The sequence below is a fragment of the Mytilus galloprovincialis genome, chromosome 5, assembly GCF_965363235.1.
Source record: "Mytilus galloprovincialis chromosome 5, xbMytGall1.hap1.1, whole genome shotgun sequence".
Taxonomy (NCBI): domain Eukaryota; kingdom Metazoa; phylum Mollusca; class Bivalvia; order Mytilida; family Mytilidae; genus Mytilus; species Mytilus galloprovincialis.
The window spans coordinates 4,383,322-4,408,418 of record NC_134842.1 but is presented as its reverse complement, the minus strand read 5'-3'; the positions used below and the strand labels follow the sequence as shown (position 1 = coordinate 4,408,418).

Here is a 25,097-nt window from a genome sequence, read left to right as displayed (position 1 = left end):
TCTGTTTTGTCGTAGTTTTCCTCTTATATTTGATGTGTTTTCCTCACTTTTAGTTTGTAGTCCGAATTTGTTTTTCTCAATCAATTTATGAATTTCGAACAGCGGTTTACTACTGTTGCCTTTATTGGAGACATATTTGCAATTTATTGGTTAGACTGTTTATTCATATACAGAAAACTTTGTGATGTATTGTATAAATAAAAATATTCAAACAAATATCCAAATTTGTGTTTAAGCAATCATTTTTTTTTAAATACGCAATATAAGGGGAGTTAACTCTTTTCGTAAAAAATATATAATGGGCTGATATGAAATTTTTCAACTTTTATTTGTAGCTAGAAACAAATCGTTGACATATTTTTTCCCTTTATTGTTCGTAAAACATATCTTCCAACAATTGTATTTCAAAATTCTATTTCATTAATTTTGTTTATGCACACAAATGTGTTTTTTCATGAACAAAATGACCACATTTAGTTAACTTTCAAAGACTCATAGTTTGGAAATAATATTATGATTTCACGTCCTCTCACGCATTCACGATGTCCTTAATCAGAACAAATCCCCTCACGCATGACATAATACAAATATGAGGTTTTTAGATTAATTAAGATGTCGATCAACACCGGACAGCGTACACGCCGCCCAAATCGACATTCATAGCCATTGACCGAAAAAAAAGTAAATTTGAACTTGTAGGTCTGTAATTAGAACCATTTTAAAATTTGAATGTCACTTTTTTAGGCCAAATCTCGTACGGTAACTGATTTTGTAGGAGTTCAACTCCACGTACAACAGTAAATTATATATGTATCACTTTGTTTAAGTATTCACCACAGCATAGCATTCTCCGATTTTCAATATTTTGATCAGTCGAATAAGAAAATTGCGATTTAGAAATGTCTATACCCTTTGAAGCGGTGACAATTGCTACACTCAAGCACAACCGAAAAATCCTCTCACGGTTTTCATTGCAGAACCAAATGTTCTGCGTGTGTAGATTACCAGCCGTGTCTAAACAAAAAAAAGTTAGCAATTTAAAACTTACACTAGTCGTATTTCCCCAAATCTTTACCCTATAAGCCTACAAGGAACTTTCCTGGGATTGAACATCGTCCACATATAAAACGTTCTCGTAAATTAATGACGTCATCTGTTCAAACAGTTATTGGCCAATCAAATCGGTATATAGAGGTTAATCTGCACGCTCAGGGTGACCCTCTAACCCGAACTCCTAGGCGTCGTTCGGGTTAATAAGGGTCACCTGAGCTGTGCAGATTAACTTCTATATACCGACTTGCTTGGTCAATAACTTCATGTATAACATATTTTGTTTTGATTTTATACGTGTACAGTTATCTCCGTTTTTATCTTGTAAATAAATAAAGTCAATGAACATAGTCGTAGGGGAACATGTCAACGGTTATATATGAGGGTTTGAATGCTTAGAATGGGAATTTCAAATATTTATTTTTTAATCATTGTCGCCCATAATTTGATTTTCCTTTAATTTATAATTAAGCACCACTTTAAATCCATATGCTTTTAAATTTAAATCAATTTCAGGGCCGCTTTTTTTGTTTTCTTAAAACCTCACCCAGGCCCTCATATACTAGAAACTCACTGTTTTCGCTTGCAATGGGGTAGGACAAAATAAATCTGTTGTCGATTTCCTTTTACTCTGACAAACTTGAATTACAGAAAACTACCGTGAAGACATAACAAGTTGCTATATTATTGTTTAGTAGCTAATTTGCTGCAATAATCATTTAAAAGAAAATACAGTGAAGGAAAATATATTTTTCCACCAAGGCAACTGCATCGGTTGCCTTAACGTAAGCTACGCCCCTGCTATTGAAGTTATCAAGACCAAATATGGGCCATCCGTAGACCTCATCATGAAGTATTACCAGATGAGGCTGTGTAGGATTTCATCATCCCCTTTAGAAGTTATTTCCCTTTTATTGTTTTTTTTCGACATGGCCCCCTCGTTGTTTTTGAAGATATCATAACCTTATTTGGACAATAGTTAGATCTCATCATGATATGTTACCATATGAGGCTGCTAAGGATTTCATCATTCACCATGAGAGTTATGTCCCCTTGAAGCAATAATAACAGTTGCAGTAAATGTACATAAAACAATTTTTACGAATAAAACAAATGATATAATACTTTGTTTATGTCAATAACCTAATGAACTCAGGATGAATGAATTAACATTTGCCATTGGTGACAATGATGGCTTAAGAGTTAGTCAAATAATCTATACTCAAAAACAAGTAATAACTCACGACACATACAAACAGTTTAATCTTAAATAAGATAAAGAAACTCACCATAAACTTATCAAAGCTGATTATACATAAGATAATAAACTTTTAAAAGCTGATTATACAGAAAATGATAAAACAATGTTAAAGATAATCAAAGCAATAATTGACAATATTTTTTTTATTATTATTTGAGGAACAATAAATGTAATTTTATCATTGGTACAGTATACAATTTTACAGAAATTGAAAAAAAATAAAAGAATAACATGTAGAAGGACACAAATTTCCCCGCTCAAGCTCTGCAATTTCCCAAGTTAATAAGGACATAAGTCTAAAATTTGGATGGGGGAACTTAAGATCGGGACATACTTCAAACTGAATATGCAATTTACGAAGATATAAAGGGGCAAAACTCTAGGAGGGTATTTTAGGTGACTGAAATATACGCAATTGCTTTTAGGAACTGCAGTAATACTAAAATATTTGCAAATTGTAATGTAAAAGAAGTTTTATATTTTACTTCCATTCTTAATTATTTTAACGGAATTTGGTTCAGTATCCGGCTTGTCGAAGTTAAAAAATTAAATTTATAATACAATAACCAGTATAACATTTTTGTCCAATGTTTAAAAATTCACAATTAGTTTTGCATTTACAGTATGCACTTATAATCCATGTTTAAACATGATATTTACAACATAATGGTTATTACTGAACAAAGTTTTAACATAACATTTACAATATAATGATTAATATGGTTAATACTGGTCCAAGTTTAAACATGATATTTGAAATATTAAGATTATTACTGAGTTAATATAACTAGAGGCTCTAAAGAGCCTGTGTCGCTCACCTTGGTCTATGTGAATATTCAACAATTGACACAGATGGATTCATGACAAAATTGTGTTTTGGTGATGGTGATGTGTTTGTAGATCTTACTTTACTGAACATTCTTGCTGTGTACAATTATCCCTATCTATAATGATTGGCCCAGTAGTTTCAGTGGAAAATGTTAGTAAAAATTTACTAATTTTATGAAAATTGTTAAAAATTGACTATAAAGGGCAATAACTCCTTAATGGGTCAATTGACCATTTTGGTCATGTCGACTTATTTTTAGGTCGTACTTTGCTGTAAATTATTGCTGTTTCCAGTTTATCTCTATCTATAATAATATTCAAGATAACTAGAGGCTCTAAAGAGCCTTTGTTGCTCAATATTAAACAATGGACACAGATGGATTCATGACAAAATTGTGTTTTGGTGATGGTGATGTGTTTGTAGATCTTACTTTATTAATCATTCTCGCTGCTTACAATTATCTTTATCTATAACAGTAGTTTCTGTGGAAAATGTTAGTGAAAAATCCACAAATTTTATGAAAATTGTTAAAAATTTACTATGAAGGGCAATAACTCCTTAGGGGAAAAATTGACCATTTTGGTCATGTTGACTTATTTTTAGTTCTTACTTTGCTGTACATTATTGCTGTTTACAGTTTATCTCTATCTATAATAATATTCAAGATAATAACAAAAAAAACAGCAAAATTTCCTCAAAATTACCAATTCAGGGGCAGCAACCTAACAACCGATTGCTGAAAATTCCAGGGCAGATAGATCTTGATCTGATCAACAATTTTACTTCCTGTCAGATTTGCTCTTAATGCTTTGGTTTTAGAGTTAAAAGCCAAAAACTGCATTTTACCCCCATGTTCTATTTTTAGCCATGGCAGTCATCTTGGTTTGTTGGCAGAGTTACCTGACACATTTTTTAAACTAGATACCCCAATGATGATAATGGCCAGGTTTGGTTTAATTTGTCCCAATAGTTTCAGAGAAGATTTTTCTAAAAGATTAATAAGATTTACGAAAAATGGTTAAAAATTGACTATAAAGGGCAATAACTCCTAAAGAGGTCAACTGACCATTTTTGTCATGTTGACTTATTTGTAGATCTTACTTTGCTGAACATTATTGCTGTTTACAGTTTATCTATATCTATAATAATATTCAAGATAATAACCAAAAACAGCAAATTTTCCTTAAAATTACCAATTCAGGGGCAGCAACCCAACAACAGAATGTCGGATTCATCTTAAAATTCCAGGGCAGATAGATATCAACCTGATAAACAACATGCAATAACATGAATTGTTCTATATAATAAGAATGTTCTTATCCCGGGCATAAAAACAATGCCGTATTTTGCGAAACCTTTTCAACTTTTGATCTTCAGTGCTGTACAACTTTGTACTTTTTTCACGTTCGATCTTTTATATCTGGGCGTCACTGGTGAGTCTTGTGTGGGCAAGGCGCGTTTTTGGCGTATTGAATTTTGGACCTGATGCTTTTTGTTATCTATTAATCATGTTTTTCTGTGTCTAATATGTTCTCCTGTTTGTTTGTGTTGTGGTCCTGTGGTGTTGTGTTGTCGTTTCGGTGTTGTATTTAACTTTGCCATTAAAGTGCGAGGTTTGGCATGCCTTAAAACCAGGTTCAACCCACCACTTTTATTCCCCTTTAAAAGTGTCCTGTACCAAGTCAGGAAGATGGTCATTGTTATAATATTGTTCGTTTCTCTTTGTGTTGCATTTTAACGTTGAGTCGTTTGTGTTTTCTCTTATTTTTGAGATATTGAGATAAGACGTGGCACGGTACTTGTCTATCCCAAATTCATGTATTTGGTTTTCATGTTACATTTGTTATTCTCGTGGTGTTTTGTCTGATGATTGGTCTGTTTCTGTGTGTGTTGCGTTTCGGTGTTGTGTCGTTGTTCTTCTCTTATATTTAATGCGTTTCGCTCGGTTTTGGTTTGTTACCCCGATTTTGTTTTTTGTCCATGGATTTATGAGTTTTGAACAGCGGTATACTACTGTTGCCTTTATTTACCTCATGTCAGATTTGCTCTAAATGCTTTGGTTTTTGAGTTATAAGCCAAAAAACTGCATTTTACCTCTATGTTTTATTTTTAGCCATGGCGGCCATCTTGGTTGGTTGACCGGGTCACCGGATATATTTTTTAAACAAGATACCCCAATGATGATTGTGGCCATGTTTGGTTAAATTTGGCCCATAAGTTCCAGAGGAGAAGATTTTTGTAAAAGTTAAAGCAGGACGACGACGGACGACGGACGACAAGTGATGAGAAAAGCTTACTTGGCCCTGTGGGCCAGGTGAGCTTTAAAAAAAAAATCCGGCAAAATTTCATTAAAATTACCAATTCAAGGACAGCTACCTTTGGTATCTTTCGTCCCTCTTTTAAGCAACCAGTTGTGAAATTCATCTGAAAATTTTAGAGCAGACAGATCTTAACCTGATAAGCAATATCAACCCCTATCAGATTTGCTCTAAATGCTTTGGTTTTTGAGTTATAAGCCGAAAACTGCATTTTACCCCTATGTTCTATTTTTAGCCATGACGGCCATCTTGTTTGGTTGGCGGGTTCACCGGATACAATTTTTAAACTAGATTCCCTAATGATGATTGTGGCCAAGTTTGATTTTATTTGGCCCAGCAGTTTCAGAGGAGAAGATTTTTGTAAAAGTTAACGACGGACGACGACGACGGACACCAAGTGATGAGAAAAGCTCACTTAGCCCTTTGTGCCAGGTGAGCTAAAAAAAGAAGATGTGTTATGATTGCCAATGAGACAACTGTCCACAAGAGACCAAAATGACATAGACATTAACAACTATAGGTCACCGCACGGCCTTCAACACTGAACAAAACCCATAACGCATAGTAAGCTATAAAAGGCTCCGATAAGAAAGTGTAAAACAATTCAAACGAAAAAAACTAATGGCCTTATTTATATAAAAAAAAATGACCGAAAAACAAATATGTAACAGATAAACAAACGACAACCACTGAATTACAGGCTCCTGACTTGGGATAAGGCACATCCTTAAATAATGTGGCGGGGTTAAACATGTTAGCGGGATCCCAACCCTCCCTAACCTGGGACAGTGGTATAGCAGTACAACATAAGAACGAACTATAAACTTGCTTATTACAATATAATGATTATTATTTCTTATAAAGAAATATATGATGTCTGGAAAAAAAAATTCTGAAACAAAGTAATTGTTAATAGCCAAAAACAGAATGAACATGTAATTTGGTCACAATGTTAGGCGTAAAAATTGTACCAACTATCTAGTTAACCCTAAAACAAGTTAACTTTCATTCTATGTGGAGCTTGTTCTCAACGTTACTAATATAAACCATTGATATAAACATGATAAATAACTCTTTAAAAATAATTGATCATTACTGATTTTAAAACTTGTTCAACATACTGCTGAAATTTACCATTGATATAAGAATCACAAAAATTGTCATGCATTGTACAAATGAGAACACTAGCAATGTAATTTTCCAACCTATGATATGAGTTTTATCAAATATGGCAACAATTGAACACATGAGAGAACTGACAAAACAAGACCAATGGATGCCCGGTATTTCTAATTCTCCAATAATGAGTCAGGCGAGGAAAATGAATTTAAAATAGGTTAACATAGCAGAAAACTGAATTGGGCTATAACTATTATAATGATAATACATTATAGGTACATGCAATTATTCAACTTTTAACCATACATATATTAAATAATATTATTAAATTCTTCAATTTAGAGTATGGAAAAATTAAATCTGAAAGTCCCTTCAGAACATAAAATTGAGAATGGAAAAGGGGAATGTGTGAAAGAGACAACAGCCTGACAATAGAAAAAAACAAGAGCAGAAGGTCACCAACTGGTCTTCAATGTAGCGAGAAATTCCCGGACCCAGGGGCGTCCTTCAGCTGCCCCCTACACAAATATATACTAGTTCAGTGATAATGAACGCCATACTAATTTCCAAATAGTACACAAGAAACTAAAATTAAAATAATACAAGACTAACAAAGGCCAGAGGCTCCTGACTTGGGACAGGCGGGGTTAATTATGTTTATGAGATCCCAACCCTCCCCCTTTACCTCTAGCCAATGTAGAAAAGTAAACGCTAAACAATACGTACATTTAAAATTCAGTTCAAAAGAAGTTCGAGTCTGATGTCAGAAGATGTAACCAAAGAAAATAAACAAAATGACAATTATACAAAAATAACAACAGACTACTAGCAGTTAACTGACACGCCAGCTCCAGACTTCAATTAAACTGATTGAAAGATTATGATTTCATCATATGAATATCAGGCACAATCCTTCCCGTTAGGGGTTTAGTATCAAACCATCATAACATATATGAGAAAAACATAACCCGTGTCATGCCAACAACTGTTTTTTTAGTAAATGTGTTTAGTTCTGATATATATACATATTTTCTTTTTTCTTCTTCATGAGTACACACCTTAAAATATTTCCCAAAATAAAGAGCTTAAAAAATTGCACTGAACCCCTAGTATGTCAACTATTGGTTGATTTAATCTATATATGTTTTTTGTTTGCATTGTATGAATGCTAGATATTGACCTATAACCCACATCTGCTGTCATGTTAATCTATATTCATTCTATATACATACAATATGTTTGCAACTAAAACATTACAAAACAAAACATATACAATACAATGTAGTATGTTTGAACAAGATACATATATTAATGAAATTATTAAATTCTTCAATTAACAGTATAGAAAAATTAAAATCAGAAAATCCCTTCAGAACATATATACATATTCTCCTTTTTTTATTCATAGAGTACACACCTTAAAGCACTTCCCAAAATATAGAGCTAAACAAATTGCAGGGACCCCCAAGTATGTCAAATATTGTTTGATTAAATCTATATAAGTGTTATTTGCATTGTTGGAATGTTAGATATTGACATATACCCCACATCTGTTGTCATGTTAATCTATATTCATTCAATATATTTGAAACTAAACGAGATCATAAAAAAACATATACAATATAATGAATGTATGTTTGAACAAGATGTTTTGTCAAAGAATTACATATTACTTATCTAAGTTTAAAAACAATAATTATAAATATGTAAAATTCAATACTTATTTCAGAACTAATTAAAAAAAACTGTTTATACCAATATTATTACGGATAAAAGTTTGAACTTGAGATGAACAATGTAATTGTTAGATATTACTGATCCATGTTTGAACATATTTGCCTGTACCAAGTCAGGAATATGACAGTTCTTGTCCATTCGTTTTTGATGCGTTTTGTTTTTTGATTTTGCCATGTGATTATGGACTTTTCAAATTGATTTTCCTCTGAGTTCAGTATTTTTGTCATTTTACTTTTTTCAATACAATGCTTCTATTACTGATCCGTGTTTGAACATTTTATTTACAATACATTGGTTATGACTGGTGCATGTATGAACATAATATCAAAAATACAACGATAATGTCTGATCCAAGTCTGAAAATATTAACAGCATAATTATAATACTGATCCAGTTTTCACTTTTTATTTACAATGCAAAATCATTATTATTCAATGTCAGACCTAATATTGTTTTTATACTGCAACTTAAATAAATAAATTGATAGCTATCTAAACGCAAATTTCAAATTTTATTCCTTAATGAACCCTTGAATATCGAAAAAGTGTTCAATGATGAAATTGATATTGCAAAAAATAAAGGTGTGTTACTATATTTAGGAAATCAATAAAACTAGTTGCAGTATAAAATGTTTATGATTGATGCATGTTTGAACATGATATTTACAATACACTGATTGGTATGCATCCGTGTGCACATGCTATTAACAATACAATGGTAATACATTTTTTTTTTATTTAAACACAAAAATCACTATACCATAGGTATATATAAGGCTATAACTAAAACAGATGTATATATATCAATATTTTCTACATCAAATTATATCATAATGTTAAGATTCATTGACTGACACTTTATTCATGTTTGCTCTTTTTTCCACAGCATATACATCTTTTCATTGCTGATGGACAATCATCATAATCAATACTGCTGTTTGAGTCATCATTGTCTTCTGAGTCTTCTTCACAATATTGCCCATCATTAACTTGTTGACTTTTTAGGATTATATTTTCTTCACTACTTAACAATGCATTGTCAGATTGACATATTCTCTGCGTTAATTTCCTAATGTATAGTAACCATGTTTTCATTTCATCATCTGAGTCAGACGTTTCCGTAATTTTATTCAATATAGTCTCTATTTCAAACATGTTTATATCATGTACATAGTGCCACAATAAAGCTGCACACATGACATGATTCACTCGTTTTTCAAATATATGAATATTTCCATGTTTAAATCCAATACAAGCTTCATGAAATGCAGATTTAATATCCAGTTCTTTATTTCCAACATTTCCTAGTATCCACTGCACGAGTTTAAAACGGCCATCCCTACATGCTTCGTTCAAAAGATTCTTTAGGTCTGTGTTTTTACAATATCCTGCTTGTAGGAAGTACAGTATAAGTTCAAACTTTTTCTTTTCAATTAATTCATTCATAACTGATGCTGAGTAAGAATCTTTATGTTTTGTTATTTGAAACAAATAATTTACAATAATCAATGATTTTGGTTCATCAATTTGCGTTTGAAACAACAAGTCCTCTTCAGTCTGTAGCAAATTGGGCTGTTCATCTTTCATTTGAAACACATTTTTAACTATACTAGTATTTAGTTCATCATATTTTTTCGGAAACATTATTTCAACTGAAGCTACCAGACATGCTTGAACAAATGCTTCTTTTATGTGAAGCTGTTCATTATTTACTTTATGAAATATATACTTCACATGATGGATTTTACCTTGTAGACAACAGGTTATTAAAACTTCATTGATTGGAATTTCATTAAGAGGAAGATTAAGAAGAATCCAGGTCATAACATAATTACTGACTTTTTCTTCCTTACAAACTGCACTCACAATTGTTCTTATATCGATGGAATCATGGTCAATTTTATTAATTTCATTCCACAACAGACTCAAACAGACAATTAACTGACTATTAGTATAATCTTTTTTTTCAAATCTTAATAATACATCCCTTCGAGAATATTCTGATTTGCATGCATTGATCATTGCTTGTTTCATGTCCAACGCATAGAAAGATTTACATAATATTTTAATTGTTTCAATCTCAGCATCTCTACAGGCTTTGTTCAAAATCATCTGTTTATCAAATGAAATAGAGCCTCTTTTTTCAAGAAACCAATTCACAAGAACATAATAATTCATTTTAAGACATGTGTTTATGATTTCTTTCATATCTTCGGTTTGTATGCTACTCGAGTGTTTATTAAGTATAAAAATAATTAAATCATGCAAGTCATTTCTTATTTCCTTGTCAACACTTATTAAGTTCAAGTCATTTCTTATTTTGATGTCAACACTTATTAACTTTAACACCCCCGAAACAATGTCCAAGCGCTGTGGTTGAAAAGTTTCAAGAATCCAATTCAATGTGAATATCAATTTATTCACGTTATTTACCACTTTTATCCGATTTTCCTGAATGATAGTATATAGGAGATAATTTTTTTCACTACACGCTATCATGAACAATGTGTCTCCACCAATATCCAGTGATGTTTGTTCAAAAGTCTGAACTACCCACTTTGCTACATCAACCCTGCAATCTTCACATGCTAACATTAATACTTTCTTTGGATCCATAGATATATGTGGATGACAGTTTTCATGAATCCACATCAATAACTCAAAGGATTTCCTTTCATACGCTGTATTTACCATTTCTTCCATTTGTAACACTTCTTTGTCCTCTGTACCATACCATATAGCGCGTACTATTTCCAATAGTGTAGTAGAACATTCAGCAGTATAGTGTTCAGTTACAGATTGTAAAACTGCCGTTTTATCTAAACTCTCGAATTCAATATTTTTCATAAGGCTTTCTAATATATCTGATCTTTTACAAACTAAAGCTGAATCTATAATGGTATACACATCCAGTTTAGATTTATCAATGTTAAGAAAAAGCCATTCTAAGACTTTGATCTGTTTGGAGGAACATGATTGTTGACATACAACTTTCAAATCAAACCGATCAAATCCAAGTTTTTCCACAATATATTTTACTATTTTTAACTTTTCAACTTCAACATCTTCTTTGTGGAAAAATAAATGATGAAGTTTCCCCTCAGATTCGTTACATGTTGCAATGAGAGCTGACTGAACGTCTAAGTGTTCAATGTGGCTGCTATTGATTATTAGTTTTACAAGATGAAACCGTCCATAACTACAAGCCAAAGTTAATATACCTGTATCATTGAGGCAGACAGGAATGATAACATCAAACATATAATCAGGAACATCCTCTTTTTGTATAAGTGATTCAACAACAGGAATAAATTCTTTGGAATTGATGTCAATTTTTTTAATAAGGTAATTAAATAATTCTGGATTATAAGGAATACTGGTGACTAAACTCTCACGAGGTTGATTAACAAAAGCTAGAAGACATGAAATATAATCAAATGTTTTAGATCCAGAAGTAAGATACTCAACTGTATCCAAACTCTGGTACTTGCACGCATGTGTCAATATAAAGGAAGGGTCATCTAATTTCTGGTCTGGAAATCTTTCTATCATCCATTTTAGTTGTTTAGACGATAAAAATAGATTTCCCAAAAGAAATTGTCTAGACACCATATGTTCTAGGATAAAATTTTCTTTATTATATACCATCTTGAAAAATAAGATGATGTCAAAAGGAGTCTGATTGTATTTTAAAAGTAAGAATTCCAACACAGGTATATTACATACTTCATATGATTTCCGTATACATACTGTAAGAAAAACACATGTTTCTTTGTCATAATCTTCCCAAAATGTGGATATTGAAGTTATGTTTGGTATAATACCTTGATCAAGTAAAACAGGTATTTTGTTTTCTTCTATTACGTCCAATGTGGCTTTAACACATCTTACATCTTTAGTCGCACAGATGGCATATAAAGATGAAATCAAAGCAAACTTCATGTAATCAATAGTAAATTGATGACTGCTGGTTTTTATTAATGTCTGCAATGTCTTCAATACAAAGTTAAATGTATTTAACTGACTTTCTGATATTGCTAATGATTGAAGTAAGTTAGCAAGATGTATATCTTTTTTCTTTATGTGTAAAAGATACTTATTAGAAAAATCCGTTTCACTAGATCTGATCATATTTTCTATATGTTTATCTTTGTCATCTTCCTTTTCCAAAGCTTCTAATAAACAAGGTAGCAGGAGACTATATACTTGTTGGAATATTTCAGTATTAGATAAGATAGACATAAAGGCATCTCCTATGTGCATGTATGTCATAAAGTCTACCATGAATATATCCACTAATCTATTAGCCAATAGTTTATAACTGCTAGATGGAACTCTCAATACTACCTCTCCCTCTTTTTCAGTGTACGATTCTGGTTTAACCATCTTAAGAAAAAATGACCAACTGATTAAAGGAATGATCTTGTTTATATATTCTTCATCAATCGATGCAAAAGATAAGATGACACTCTCTTGAAGTGTTGAATGGTGTAATTTGTAAGACCTTTGGTTGGGATTTCTTATCAAATAACTTCCTTTAAGTTCGTTAACTGCATCTGATATGTGGCATTTTTTAAGTTTTATGGTCTCTCCGTAGATTGCATCAATTATTTTCGGAATCTCTGTAACGCTAGAAGTATCATCAGGGTTAATACAATTTTCATTTATTGCTGTATAGACCATAACTGCATACTGTTTCATAAACTTTATTTTATCCTTTCTTTGATCTCCACCTTTACGTCTTATTGCATTCATTTCTTCTAACATGGCCTCTGTTGGCCTGTCAAAAAATTTACTACCAAGACGATAATATTTGTCATTATGGACAAACTGATACATCACTAAAGGAAACCCTTGAATAGGATTCTCTTGTAAAATTTTCCAAACCTCTGTCTCATCTAAAATTGTAACACCGTTACAATCCAAAAACCCTTTATTGTCAGTATAGTCTGACTGGCGAACTGTTTTCATGTATTTTGTGAGAAAAGTATGTTTCTCTTTATAACTAAGTACATACTTTTTGGAATTTAGATCAATGAAGTCAAATTGAAAAAGTCTATGACTGTCAAAAAATTCTTGACACTGACGTTTGACTGTATCTCTGATTGTTATAATGACTTTAGTTTTACCTTTACATACATATGCATGAACTAGGTCTAGAATTGGTGCATCTTTTTCTCTATTAAACATACAATTTGTTTCTCCGAAAATGTCATCAAGTAGAAGCACCAAATTAGCTGCTCTATTGTCTATATTTTCTTCTCCTCTGTTGTCCTTCTTTTCTTTTTTATTGGTTATACTATCCCATTCTGCCAATGTTAACTTCATACATTTGAATGACTTGTTTTCAGTACAAAACATATGCAAGACTTGACGACCAATCCGACTTTTTCCAGTACCCGCGGGTCCTGTTATTAACAAGACTCCATTCCGTTTCAGCAGTAATAAGCCATCCGTCACTGCCTTAGTCGCCACAAATGTATCTTCTATCACATCTACTTCAATAAGAGCTCTTGTATCTTCTGAAATATATTTTAAGAGTGAGTATGTATAGTCGTATAGAATTTAAATTAGTTTAAGGTAGCAGTTAATTGCATTTGACTAGTGCTATCGTAAATCATATAATAATTGACCATCGATGCTTCATTATATAAATCGACTACCTACGTTCATATTAATAATAATCTACTATCAATGTTCATATCGTATAACATTTCTATCAAATAAAAATCAACTATTGATGATTATATCATATTGTTATAGATGGATATTACTATAATCATAAAGAACAATACATTTTATATTTAAAATTTGTTGGAATCAAAATTTGTAAACTGAAAAATCTTAGATGGTTGTTATGCAATACTCCACTAGGACAACTTTGAACTCAATTTAGGGAAATTAAATTAAATATTTTCATAACTAGTACCAAAAGAGGATATCAGAATATTTTAGATAACATCTAACTTATTATTGTATTGACATAGCTGTAAAACTTAAAACTGTCAGTGAGCAGGCACTGTACTGTTAAGCTATAATTAAATGAATTGCTGGTTTCCGTCATGTTCATTTTTTTGTTAAGGGTACTGAATTTTATGTTAATATTACGTAAAATACGTTTATGTCCAGCGCCATTAATGAACTATTGTCTTATTTCCTCCATGAGTGACGTCAAATAGAAACATAGATGATAAGTATAGTATGGAATTTTAATGTTTACATTTAAAATATCACTTGTCTTTTTGGAAATTAGAGCAAACCTTCGCAGTTTTGTTTGTTTATAACGCCATTTCATGACATGAGCCAGAGTTTTCGTTAATATTTCAAAGTTATAGTAGATTTTAAGTTTTGTGAGTCGCGCATGTATTTCGTCGTCAAGTATAAATACAGCGTTGCTCGAGCACTTCGGCATATAGTATCTGGCTGTCAAGCTGAACAGAACAGTTATCGTTATCTACAGATAGATGTGAAACCAGACATGTTAACTTTACAAATTCTAATACTAGTAGTAGTTTTAGAAAAAAATATAACAGTTATTGAATATATATACATGTATATATATAGATACGATATCCCATCACGTTGACAACCTTATATAAGTCAGTAATTTAATGATATAAGACTAGTATGTTTTCATTCAAGTCCTGGAAATCTGTATATACAACAGATACAGTTAAGTCGGCCTCATACCTTGACTTAAGTCTAGAAATTGACAATGAGTGTCGGTTGAAAACAAAAATTTACGACTAATGAGATGATTTTAGCTAAGTAGCAACATTCCAGCAGCACCAGCATACGGGGTATATATATATATATATATATATATATACAATTCGTCTAAACATCAACCCAACAATGTTAGATCTGTAAATTTGCTTTCGCAAATTTTTGGTTCTTCCCTCGCCGGGATTCGAACCCATGCTACTGTGATATCGTGACACCAAATCGCCTGCACTGCAGCCGTCCCGCTAGACCACACGACCACCTGGGCTCTCAAAAAAAGAGCTTTCGCTGGCCATGTGTTACCTTTCCACGTCAGTTTTAATCTAGCGGCGTACTACAGTACATGATATATAAGGCATGAAGATGTTATTGTTACAGATCAGCTAAATTATCTATAGTAAAGGATCCTACAAATTAATATAAGATACAGTCACAGAAAATAATTATATTCATAAGTACGTCCGAGTCAGTGACAACCCTACAACATATATATATATATATATATATATATATATATAGATTACTAAAAAATCCAACATTTCCGGTATGAATAGTTTTAATTCACTAGTACTTTCATGTTTAAATAACAATCTTCAGGTGAAACTATACATGATTAACGTAACTATGTAACGGTAGGTATGTAACGTCATAGTTGTCGTTGAGTATATAAAGGGAGATAAATCGTATTACACTTAGTCTATATATAGAAGTATGGAGCGTCATTATTACACAATAGAAAATGTATAGTTTGCATTCAATCGTGATTTAAATTTTGAAATAAAATGTTTTTCCTTGACTTCTCGTGTAATGTCACAACCCATATTCATTTTATAAAATGGGAATATTTTATATATATTATTTATTATATATATATATATCCCAATTGATACGATATTCCCGTGCTTGCATTTCCTACCATGATTTTCTTGATAGAGAATTGCTGCTCACAAGGAAGCTATTAAACCAACAGTTCCAAACGGCGAAGTTAAAATCATCCCTTTGTAAATTTTACGGACGCCATCACGAGTTGGTTGACTGTTATGGGATAACCGTTTCAGAAATGATATCGCAAATGTTCTATACCTCGTAACTACAATTCCCTTCCCTTTCATGAATGTGACTTCCCGAATTAGACTATTTACCAGATTCGTTATAACATGAGCAACACGACGGGAGGATCTGCTTACCCTTCCGGAGCACCTGAAATTACCCCTAGTTCTTGGTGGATTTTTTATTGCTGATTCTTTAGTTTTCTATGTTGTGTCATGTGTACTATTGTTTGTATGTCTTTTTCATTTTTAGCCATGGCCTTGTAAGTTTATTTTCGATTTATGGGTTTGACTTTCCCTCTGATATCTTTCGTCTCACTGTATATTAAGTTACATATGGGGTTCAGAAGGCCAGCATCTTACTCACATTTATTTGGTATCTGCGGTTGGATGTTTCGCATCAAGGATTATCAACAGCCCAGTACTCATCACTTCGATATTGTTATGACTATATCAATTACATGGTCATTTTTTTTTTTTATAAATTTACTGTTTGAAAAAGTATAAACTATTCGAGATACCAAGGATTTTCTTATCCCAGGCAAACATAACCTCAGTCGTACTTGGCACAACTCTTGGAATTTTGTGTCATAAATGCTCTTCGATTTTATACTTGTTTGGCTTTCTAACTATTTTTTTTTATCTAAGCGTCACTGCTAAGTCTATTTGTAAGCGAAACGCGCTTCTGGCGTATCAAATTATAAGCCTGGTACCTTTGATATTATACAGCTTTTAATGAATTGATACTTAATGAGGATGCCTAGCCTTTGCCTCGTGTGGACGATTGGTTATATTCTTAAGCAGGTGACAAATGGTTTCGGTGTAGACCTCAACCAAGATTTTTTAATAAGTTGAACTCTATCCAGATGACAGAGAAAAACAGCATTAGACTCAGTCATAGACTTTTTACAGTAACCCCGTTTGGCTTAGCTACTAGCCTAGAAGTTTTTGAAAGGCTAATGGATGACGTACTGAGAGGACAACAGTGGGGGGAATGCCTCATGTATATAGATGATGTAATTATTCTAAGGGAAACGTTTGAAGAAGAGCACGTGATTAAGAATGTGAGAGGCCAACCTTGCTACACCCCTCACTGAAGTAGATGAAACACCAGATATCAAGAACACAGGGCTAATTCCAGGAATGAGCAGAGCTGTCACAAGGAGCGAACTCAAGGAACAAAAGAATGGAATGAGACACTTAAAGGGGGTTAGGAAACATCAATATTGATACTTCATTCTTGATGAATATGTATTAGTTTTTATGGGCATTGAACAAGTATTAGTACTAAATAACTCAGGGTGCTGATAAATTGATGTCTTATATCTTTATGTTTATATAAAGACTACTGTTTGTAATAAGCTGATGAGTCAATCCATTTCAGGACTAGAGGGTTAAGTATTATGTTGCCAGCCATTTAAGGGCATGAGGGTTTAGTCTTATGTTGCAAGACATTTCAGAGCTTGTGGGTTTAGTCTTATTGTGTAATGTTACAGCGTGTTCAAGGTGAAACGGACTGTCTACAAGCCATATGTTAGGGGCTATCATTCTGTAGTTTGAGTTTCTTATTTTGAGTCATATTTATTTTTCGTTGACTGTTAATCATCAATCAGGCCGAAAATAAATACTTGTATTCATTCAGGTGTTTTTATTGATTGCACTGTTAATGGCGACTTTAGGGTTTTACTATCGGTATTTGTTCATGGATATACGTTGATTTATCAATGCTTAAATGTTATTTCGATTCTCCTAGATTCTATGAGAATCGAAATAACAATTAAGCATTGATAAATCAACGTATATCCATGAACAAATACCGATAGTAAAACCATTAGATAGATGTCTCGTTTGCATTCCACGCGTCAAGAACAAATTAACAATACATCCAATAAATAGGTCCAAAATCTTCTTGAAACGATATGGTTTAAAATCACAAAATCCAATGAATGCTTGTATTGATATATTCGAGATATTATCAGATGAAAAATACTACAAACTAAACGGTTTTAATCTTTCAATCTATGATATTTCCTTCAAATTGACACAGATGGACGACATTACTAAGTGGTTGTCGCCTTTTGTGCTATATGCTACTTGTTTTTCGTTCTTTGTTATGTGCATTAATCAGGCCTTTAGTTTTCTCTTTAAATTATGTTACAAGTAATGCTGTATCCTTTTATTGGGTACTGTGTGTTATGCATGTTCTGGGTGTAGCTCATTGTTAAAAACGTATGATGATCTATGGTTGGTCTTTATGGGGAGTTTTTTTTACCTTCAAAACTTTCTTAGCAATAATATAAATGCCCTCCGTCTTGCGTTCACACTCGCATATACCCACAATATATTCACGTCTTTGACAATGGGCGTGCCTCTGAAACGTTAAAGTCGCCCCTGTATACCCCTATATAAATGTACCTGGCATGATTAGAAAATGGTTGACCTATATTTTATGACAAATTTTAACGACATGGTTTCGGAGTCTAATGTCAATTTGATATTTTGACTATCTAAAGATGCGTTAGCTGGATAGTGTGGATGAACCTGATCTCACTCCTTTTGGAGCCAATGTGATTCACTCATTTGTGCTTATTTCTATTAAGCTCAATGATTACAAGATATTTGAACACCCAGAAAAAGTAACATAAAACAAATACTCCGAGGAAAACTCTAAACGGAAAGTCCTTACTTAAGGCGGCTCGCGGGTCTAAATGATTTTTTAAAATTTAATATAGGATTTCTCTATATTTTTCTATAAATGAACTTTATCTTATACTTAATAGAAAAATGAAATAAAAAAATGGGGTCACCGTTCATTTACGCTCACAATCTGCTTTCGAAAGAAGCATACATTTTTGTTAATGTCCTTTTTTTCTGTTGAACTAATAGGAGAAATAGCGGTAATATCGAAATAAAAAAAGAACTAAATTACAGAAATCGCTAAAATTTTATAATTATTTAGTTTATGTACAGCTTATTCGAAAACAACAATAAAAAATATAGGTCACCGATGAATTAAAAAAGATTTTTCAATTTTAATGCCAAAAAATGGCATTTTTGCACCAAAGGGAGATAATTTGGAGCTTTTTAAGTGATATCTACATTTTAAAAGTCCGCTGGGGCCAACACGAATTGATTTTTTGGAATGATTTTTGTACCACATGATAAAGTAACAACTACTTAAGGTAATAAATAAAATTTGTAATGAAAATTTAATGTTTAATTTTTTTCTGAAAATCTTATACCCGCGAGCCTCCTTAAATGATTATTCCAAAAGCTTAAACACATTACAACCGCCACATTGCTGACCTGGTACAGGCATATTTGGTAGAAAATGATGGGTTAAACCTGATTATATAGCTATCAAAGTATTTGTAAAATTACATAGATAAAATACGTCAGTAGTTAAATGTTCGTAATGAATCCGTATTACAGGTGTAAAAAAACGGTACGGATCGTTTGTGTCTAAATGGTTCGCTTTGGTGCATCTTTCTACATTCTTATGCACTTTAAGATTATGCACTCTCTTTGTTCGAGTACATTTTCACTTCATAAGATGATATCAAATTAAAGGTTTTATCTGCTCTTCTTGACATTTAATATTTGTTGATATTAACTTAAGAAATTGCCAATTTAATAAGTTTAAATGACAACAGCATCAGGTGACAAACTATAATTGTACTTGTTAATCTTGTGGCAAAGTAAGTAACTTGTTTTTTATGCAAAATGGAGAACGATCTTTACAATCACGGTTCACCCATTAGCTGCATATGAACGGCTTACGGGTTTATTAATTTTTGAAAAATAAACAGCTTTTACTAAATTTTTGTACGATATTTTAGTTTATTCATTGATATGATTATTTTTGCATTGTGTTAAGCGAGTTAAGTTATCAAATTACACGATTTATAAATATTGTATCATGAAGAAATAATAAAATAAGAAGAAAAAAGGCAAACCATTGTTATTAAACAAATGTTGATAGTTATCAAAGGTACCAGGATTATAATTTAATACGACAGACGCGCGTTTCGTCTACATAAGACTCATCAGTGACGCTCAGATCAAAACATTTAAAAAGCAAAACAAATACAAAGTTGGAGAGCATTGAGGACCCAAAATTCCAAAAAGTTGTGCCAAATACGGCTACGGTAATATACTCCTGGGGTCAGAAAATCCTTATTTTTTCTAAAAAATTCAAAGTTTGACACAGATATATATCTCGTCTGTTCACATACAATTTAAAAAAAAACTATATGATGGACAGCAGTATTGCGTGTTTATTCCAAATCGCTGGACCATAAGATTGTGATCATGGATTAGAAATGTCTCGACATACTTAAATGTACTGATAGTAATGCAACTTTATGCAAATAATTATCAATCTGTCACAAGTATTTCTTCTTAAAACGACTTAAACAGGAAATTTTACATTTGAATTGCTAATTTATTTAAAGTCACTGTACCATGAACAAGGGGATAAGGCCACAAAATATTCGTCAAAGAGCTATGTACTGATATTGAATACAGCAATTAGAAGATGAAAATATTGGAAAATTGTTTGCTTCCTTTGAAGTTGGATCTCAAAAACCATAACGAAAAAGTATTTCTAGTGGACCATTAGCATTAACCAGATGCTCCGCAGGGCGCAGCTTTATACGACCGCAGAGGTCGAACCCTGAACAGTTGGGGCAAGTATGGACACAACATGTAAGCTTGATATAGCTCTGAATTTGGATTGTGATTAAATAGTTGACACAACATAGGTTTCTGACACAGAATGAATGTGGTCTAAGATTTTAGATTGGACATTTACCTATTATGGTCCAACATCCAAAATATACAAAAAGGCAACAGTAGTATACCGCTGTTCAAAACTCATAAATCCATGGACAAAAAATCGGGGTAACAAACTAAAACCGACGGAAACGCATTAAATATAAGAGGAGAACAACGACACACAGAAACGGACCAAGCATCAGACAAAATACCACGAGAATAACAAATATAACATCAAAACCAAATACATGAATTTGGGATAGACAATAACCGTGCCACGTCTTATCTTTATATCTCAAAAATAAGAGAAAACAAACGATCAAACGTTAAAATGCAACACACACAGAAACGAACAATAATATAACAATGACCATCTTCCTGACTTGGTACAGGACATTTTTAAAGAGGAATAAAAACGGTGGGTTGAACCTGGTTTTGTGGCATGCCAAACCTCGCACTTTAATGGCAAAGTTAAATATAACATTGAAATGACAACATAATATTACAGGACTACAATACAAATAAATAGGAGAACATACTTAGTATTAGACAAAGAAACACATGATTAATAGATAACAAAAAGCATCAGGTTTAAAATTCAATACGCCAAAAAACGCGCCTCGTCCACACAAGACTCACCAGTGACGCCCAGATATAAAAGATCGAAAGTGAAAAAGTACAAAGTTGTACAGCACTGAAGATCAAAAGTTAAACAAGAATGTGTCCAAAGTACACGGATGCCCCACTCGCACTATCCTTTTGCATGTTCCATGGACCGTGCAATTGGGTAATAATCTAATTTGGCTTTAAAATTAGAAAGATTATACTACAGGAAACATATGTACTAAGTTTCAAGTTGATTGAATTTCAATTTCATCAAAAACTACCTTGACCAAAAACTTTAACCTGAAACTTCCACTTATATTTTCTATGTTCAGTGGACCGTGAAATTGAAGTCAGAAGTCTAATTTGGCTTTAAAATGAGAAAGATCATATCATAAGCAACAAGTGTACTAAGTTTTAAGTTGATTGGACTTCAGCTTCATCAAAAACTACCTAGATCAAAAACTTCAACCTGAACGAACGGACGCACAGACGGACGAACGGAACTACAGACGAACGAACGGAGCCACAGACCAGTAAACATAATGCTCCTCTACTATCGTAGGTGGGGCATGAAAAGGTTGTGCCAAATATGGCATTGTTAAATACATGGTTAGATTCAGCATATCATAGAACCCCAAGAATTCAATTTTTGATGAAATCAAATAATGATCAATTTAAGACCCTTTAGACCTCAATGTGGACCAATTTGAGAACCTGGCCCAAATATTAAAAATCTAAATACATGGTTAGAATCAGCATATTGAAGAACCCCATATATTCAATTTTTGTTGAAATCAAACAAAGTTTAATTATTGACCGTTTTGGACCTTAATGTAGACCAATTTGAAAACGGGACAATACTGTGCAATTGAATATTTCTTGCTATTGCGCAAAACTGTGCAATTGCGCAATATTGTGCAATTAGATATTTCTTACTATTGTGCAATACTGTGCAATTGAAGATTTCTTGCTATTGCGCAACACTATGCAATTGAAAATTTCTTGCTATTGCACAATACTTAATACAATAATTTGGACCCCGATTTGGACCAACTTGAAAACTGGGCCCCTAATCAAAAATCTAAGTACATGTTTAGATTCAGCATATCAAAGAACCCCAAGAATTGATTTTTTGTTAAAATCAAGCTAAATTTAATTTTGGACCCTTTGGACCTTAATGTAGACTAATTTGTAAACAGCACCAAAAATTAGGAATCTGAATACACTGTTAGATTTGGCATATCAAAGAACCCCAATAATTATTTTTTTAATGAAATAAAACAAAGTTTAATTTTGGACCCTTTTGGACCCTAATTCGTTCGGTCCAAAACTCCCAAAATCAATCCTAACCTTCCTTTTGTGGTCACAAACCTTGTCTTAAAGTTTCATAGATTTTAAGTTATGGTTCGAAAAACAAGAAAAATGCTTTTTTGGGCCCCTTTTTAACCCCTAATTCCTAAACTGTTGGGACCTCAACTCCTAAAATCAACCCCAACCTTCCTTCTGAGTTCGTAACCTTGTGTTTAAATTTCATTGATTTCTATTTCCTTATACTAAAGTTATTGTGCGAAAACCAAGAATAATGCTTATTTGGGCCCTTTTTTTGCCCATAATTCCTAAACTGTTGGGACCAAAACTCCCAAAATAAATCCCAACCTTCCTTTAGTGGTCATAAACCTTGTGTCAAAATTTCATAAGTTTCTATTTACTTAAACTAAAGTTATAGTGCGAAAACTAAGAATAATGCTTATTTGGGCCCTGTTTGGCCTCTAATTCCCAAATTGTTGGAACCAAAACATCCAAAATCAATCCCAACCTTCATTTTATGGTCATAAACCTTGTGTTTAAATTTCATAGATTGTTATTCACCTATACTAAAGTTATAGTGCGAAAACCAAAAGTCTTCGGACGCCGACGACGACTACGGACGACGACGACGACGCCAACGTGATACCAATATACGACCAAAATTTTTTCAATTTTTGCTGTCGTATAAAAACTATTTGGGACAAATGGGACAGATTAAAACACATGGAGGAGTGTTATACAGGAGGTTTGAGACAGATATTGATCAAGAAGCCAGAAAACAAATTATTGTTTATAAGAGTCGAACACAAAAGCTCTTGTACTACTTTCCTGATGAACCATCGGCTGCTCATTTAGGCGGCAATAAGACACTATTATAGAAGCTCAAGAACTAATAATATTGGCCTAACATGCGACAGATGCTTTGTAAGAAAATCCAAGAAAAATCAACCTTCGGGTACATGCGTCTCAGGATAACCAATGGAAAGAGTAGCACTAGAGATATTTGGAACACTTCCATTAACAAATCGATGCAATAAATACATATAAGTAATCTCAGATCTTTTTTACCAAGTAGAATTGGTTGATCCATACGATGTATCTTTGTCCAAACTAACTATGGTGTTAGATTGTGGTTTGTCATTACGTCGTCTGATCTTTTTATTACCGCATTCGAATGTGACTTATTCCCGATTGTGACTGTTTTTCTGAGTTTGGATTCGTATTGCTATAAAACGTGTATCGGTACTTTTCCATCCCAACTTCATTTATTTAGTTTTGATGTTATATTTGTTATTGTAATGGGAATTTGGCACATGTCTTAACGTTCGTAGTTGTAAACCAATTCAGTTTAATCATGATTATCTATTAGGCATAGATAACCTTAGCTGGATTTGGCAAAACTTTTAGGAATTTTGGTCCTCAATGCTTTTCAACTTCGTACTTTATTTGGCCTTTTTAACTTTTTTGGATTCGATCGTCACTGATGAGTCTTTTTTAGACGAAACGCGCGTCTGCCGTATATACAAAATTTAGTCCTCGTATCTATATGAGTTTATTTATATAGTCATTTTGTAAAATGTACTGTTTGCAAAATTATGAATTATTCTTAATGATAAGGATTTTCATGTCCCAGGCGGATAACCCTGGCCGTATTGGTCACAACTTTTTGGAACTTTTGGTCCTCGGTTATCTTCAACTATGTACTTGTTTTGGCTTTCAAACTATTTTCATCTGAGCGTCGCTGGTTAGTCTTTTGTGGACGTGGCGCACGTCTGGCGTATAAATTTCAAACCTGGTACTTTAAAAGAATGGCTATTACTCGTTTGTTTCTCTGTCCTATATTCTCTTCCATTTATTTTTTATTTAAGTCCTGTCATGTAATGTTGTCATTATAATGTTACAATTAATATTTCCATGAAAGCGGGAGGTTTGACTTGCCACAACGCCAGGTTCAACCCATTATTTTTTTTCTTAAAATGGCCTGTACCAAGTCAGGAAAATTGCCATTGTTATATTATATAGTTAGTTTCTGAGTGTGTTACATTTCAATGTTGTGTTTCTGTCGTGTCTGTTGTGTCGTAGTTCTCTTATATTTGATACGTTTCCCTTAGTTCTCCTTTGTAACCCAGGTTTGTTTTTTCTCTATCGATTGATGAATTTCGAACTGCGGTATTCTACTGTTGTATATAGCCCTACCAAATTAGAAAAAGTTCAACTATCTGTATTGTTACATAAACTGTTATGTCTCGTTTTTTTGTAATTTCAATAGTGCAAATGATAAAATTAAAATAGCAACACTTTAAAAAGTAGTTTTTGCAAATA

At 32.7% G+C, this 25,097-nt stretch overlaps 1 protein-coding gene across 1 annotated transcript in view; it reads right to left on the bottom strand.

Moving 5' to 3' along the window:
- The window catches only part of LOC143076957 (uncharacterized), an 89,187-nt gene that overhangs the window by 41,917 nt on the left and 22,173 nt on the right, over positions 1-25,097 (bottom strand). Inside the window, exons 3-4 of the mRNA XM_076252853.1 lie at positions 12,078-13,835; positions 11,005-11,204 (exon numbers count right to left, since the gene is read on the bottom strand). Coding sequence (XP_076108968.1) covers positions 11,005-11,204; positions 12,078-13,835 — 1,958 coding nt within the window. The remainder of the gene's footprint in view (positions 1-11,004; positions 11,205-12,077; positions 13,836-25,097) is intronic.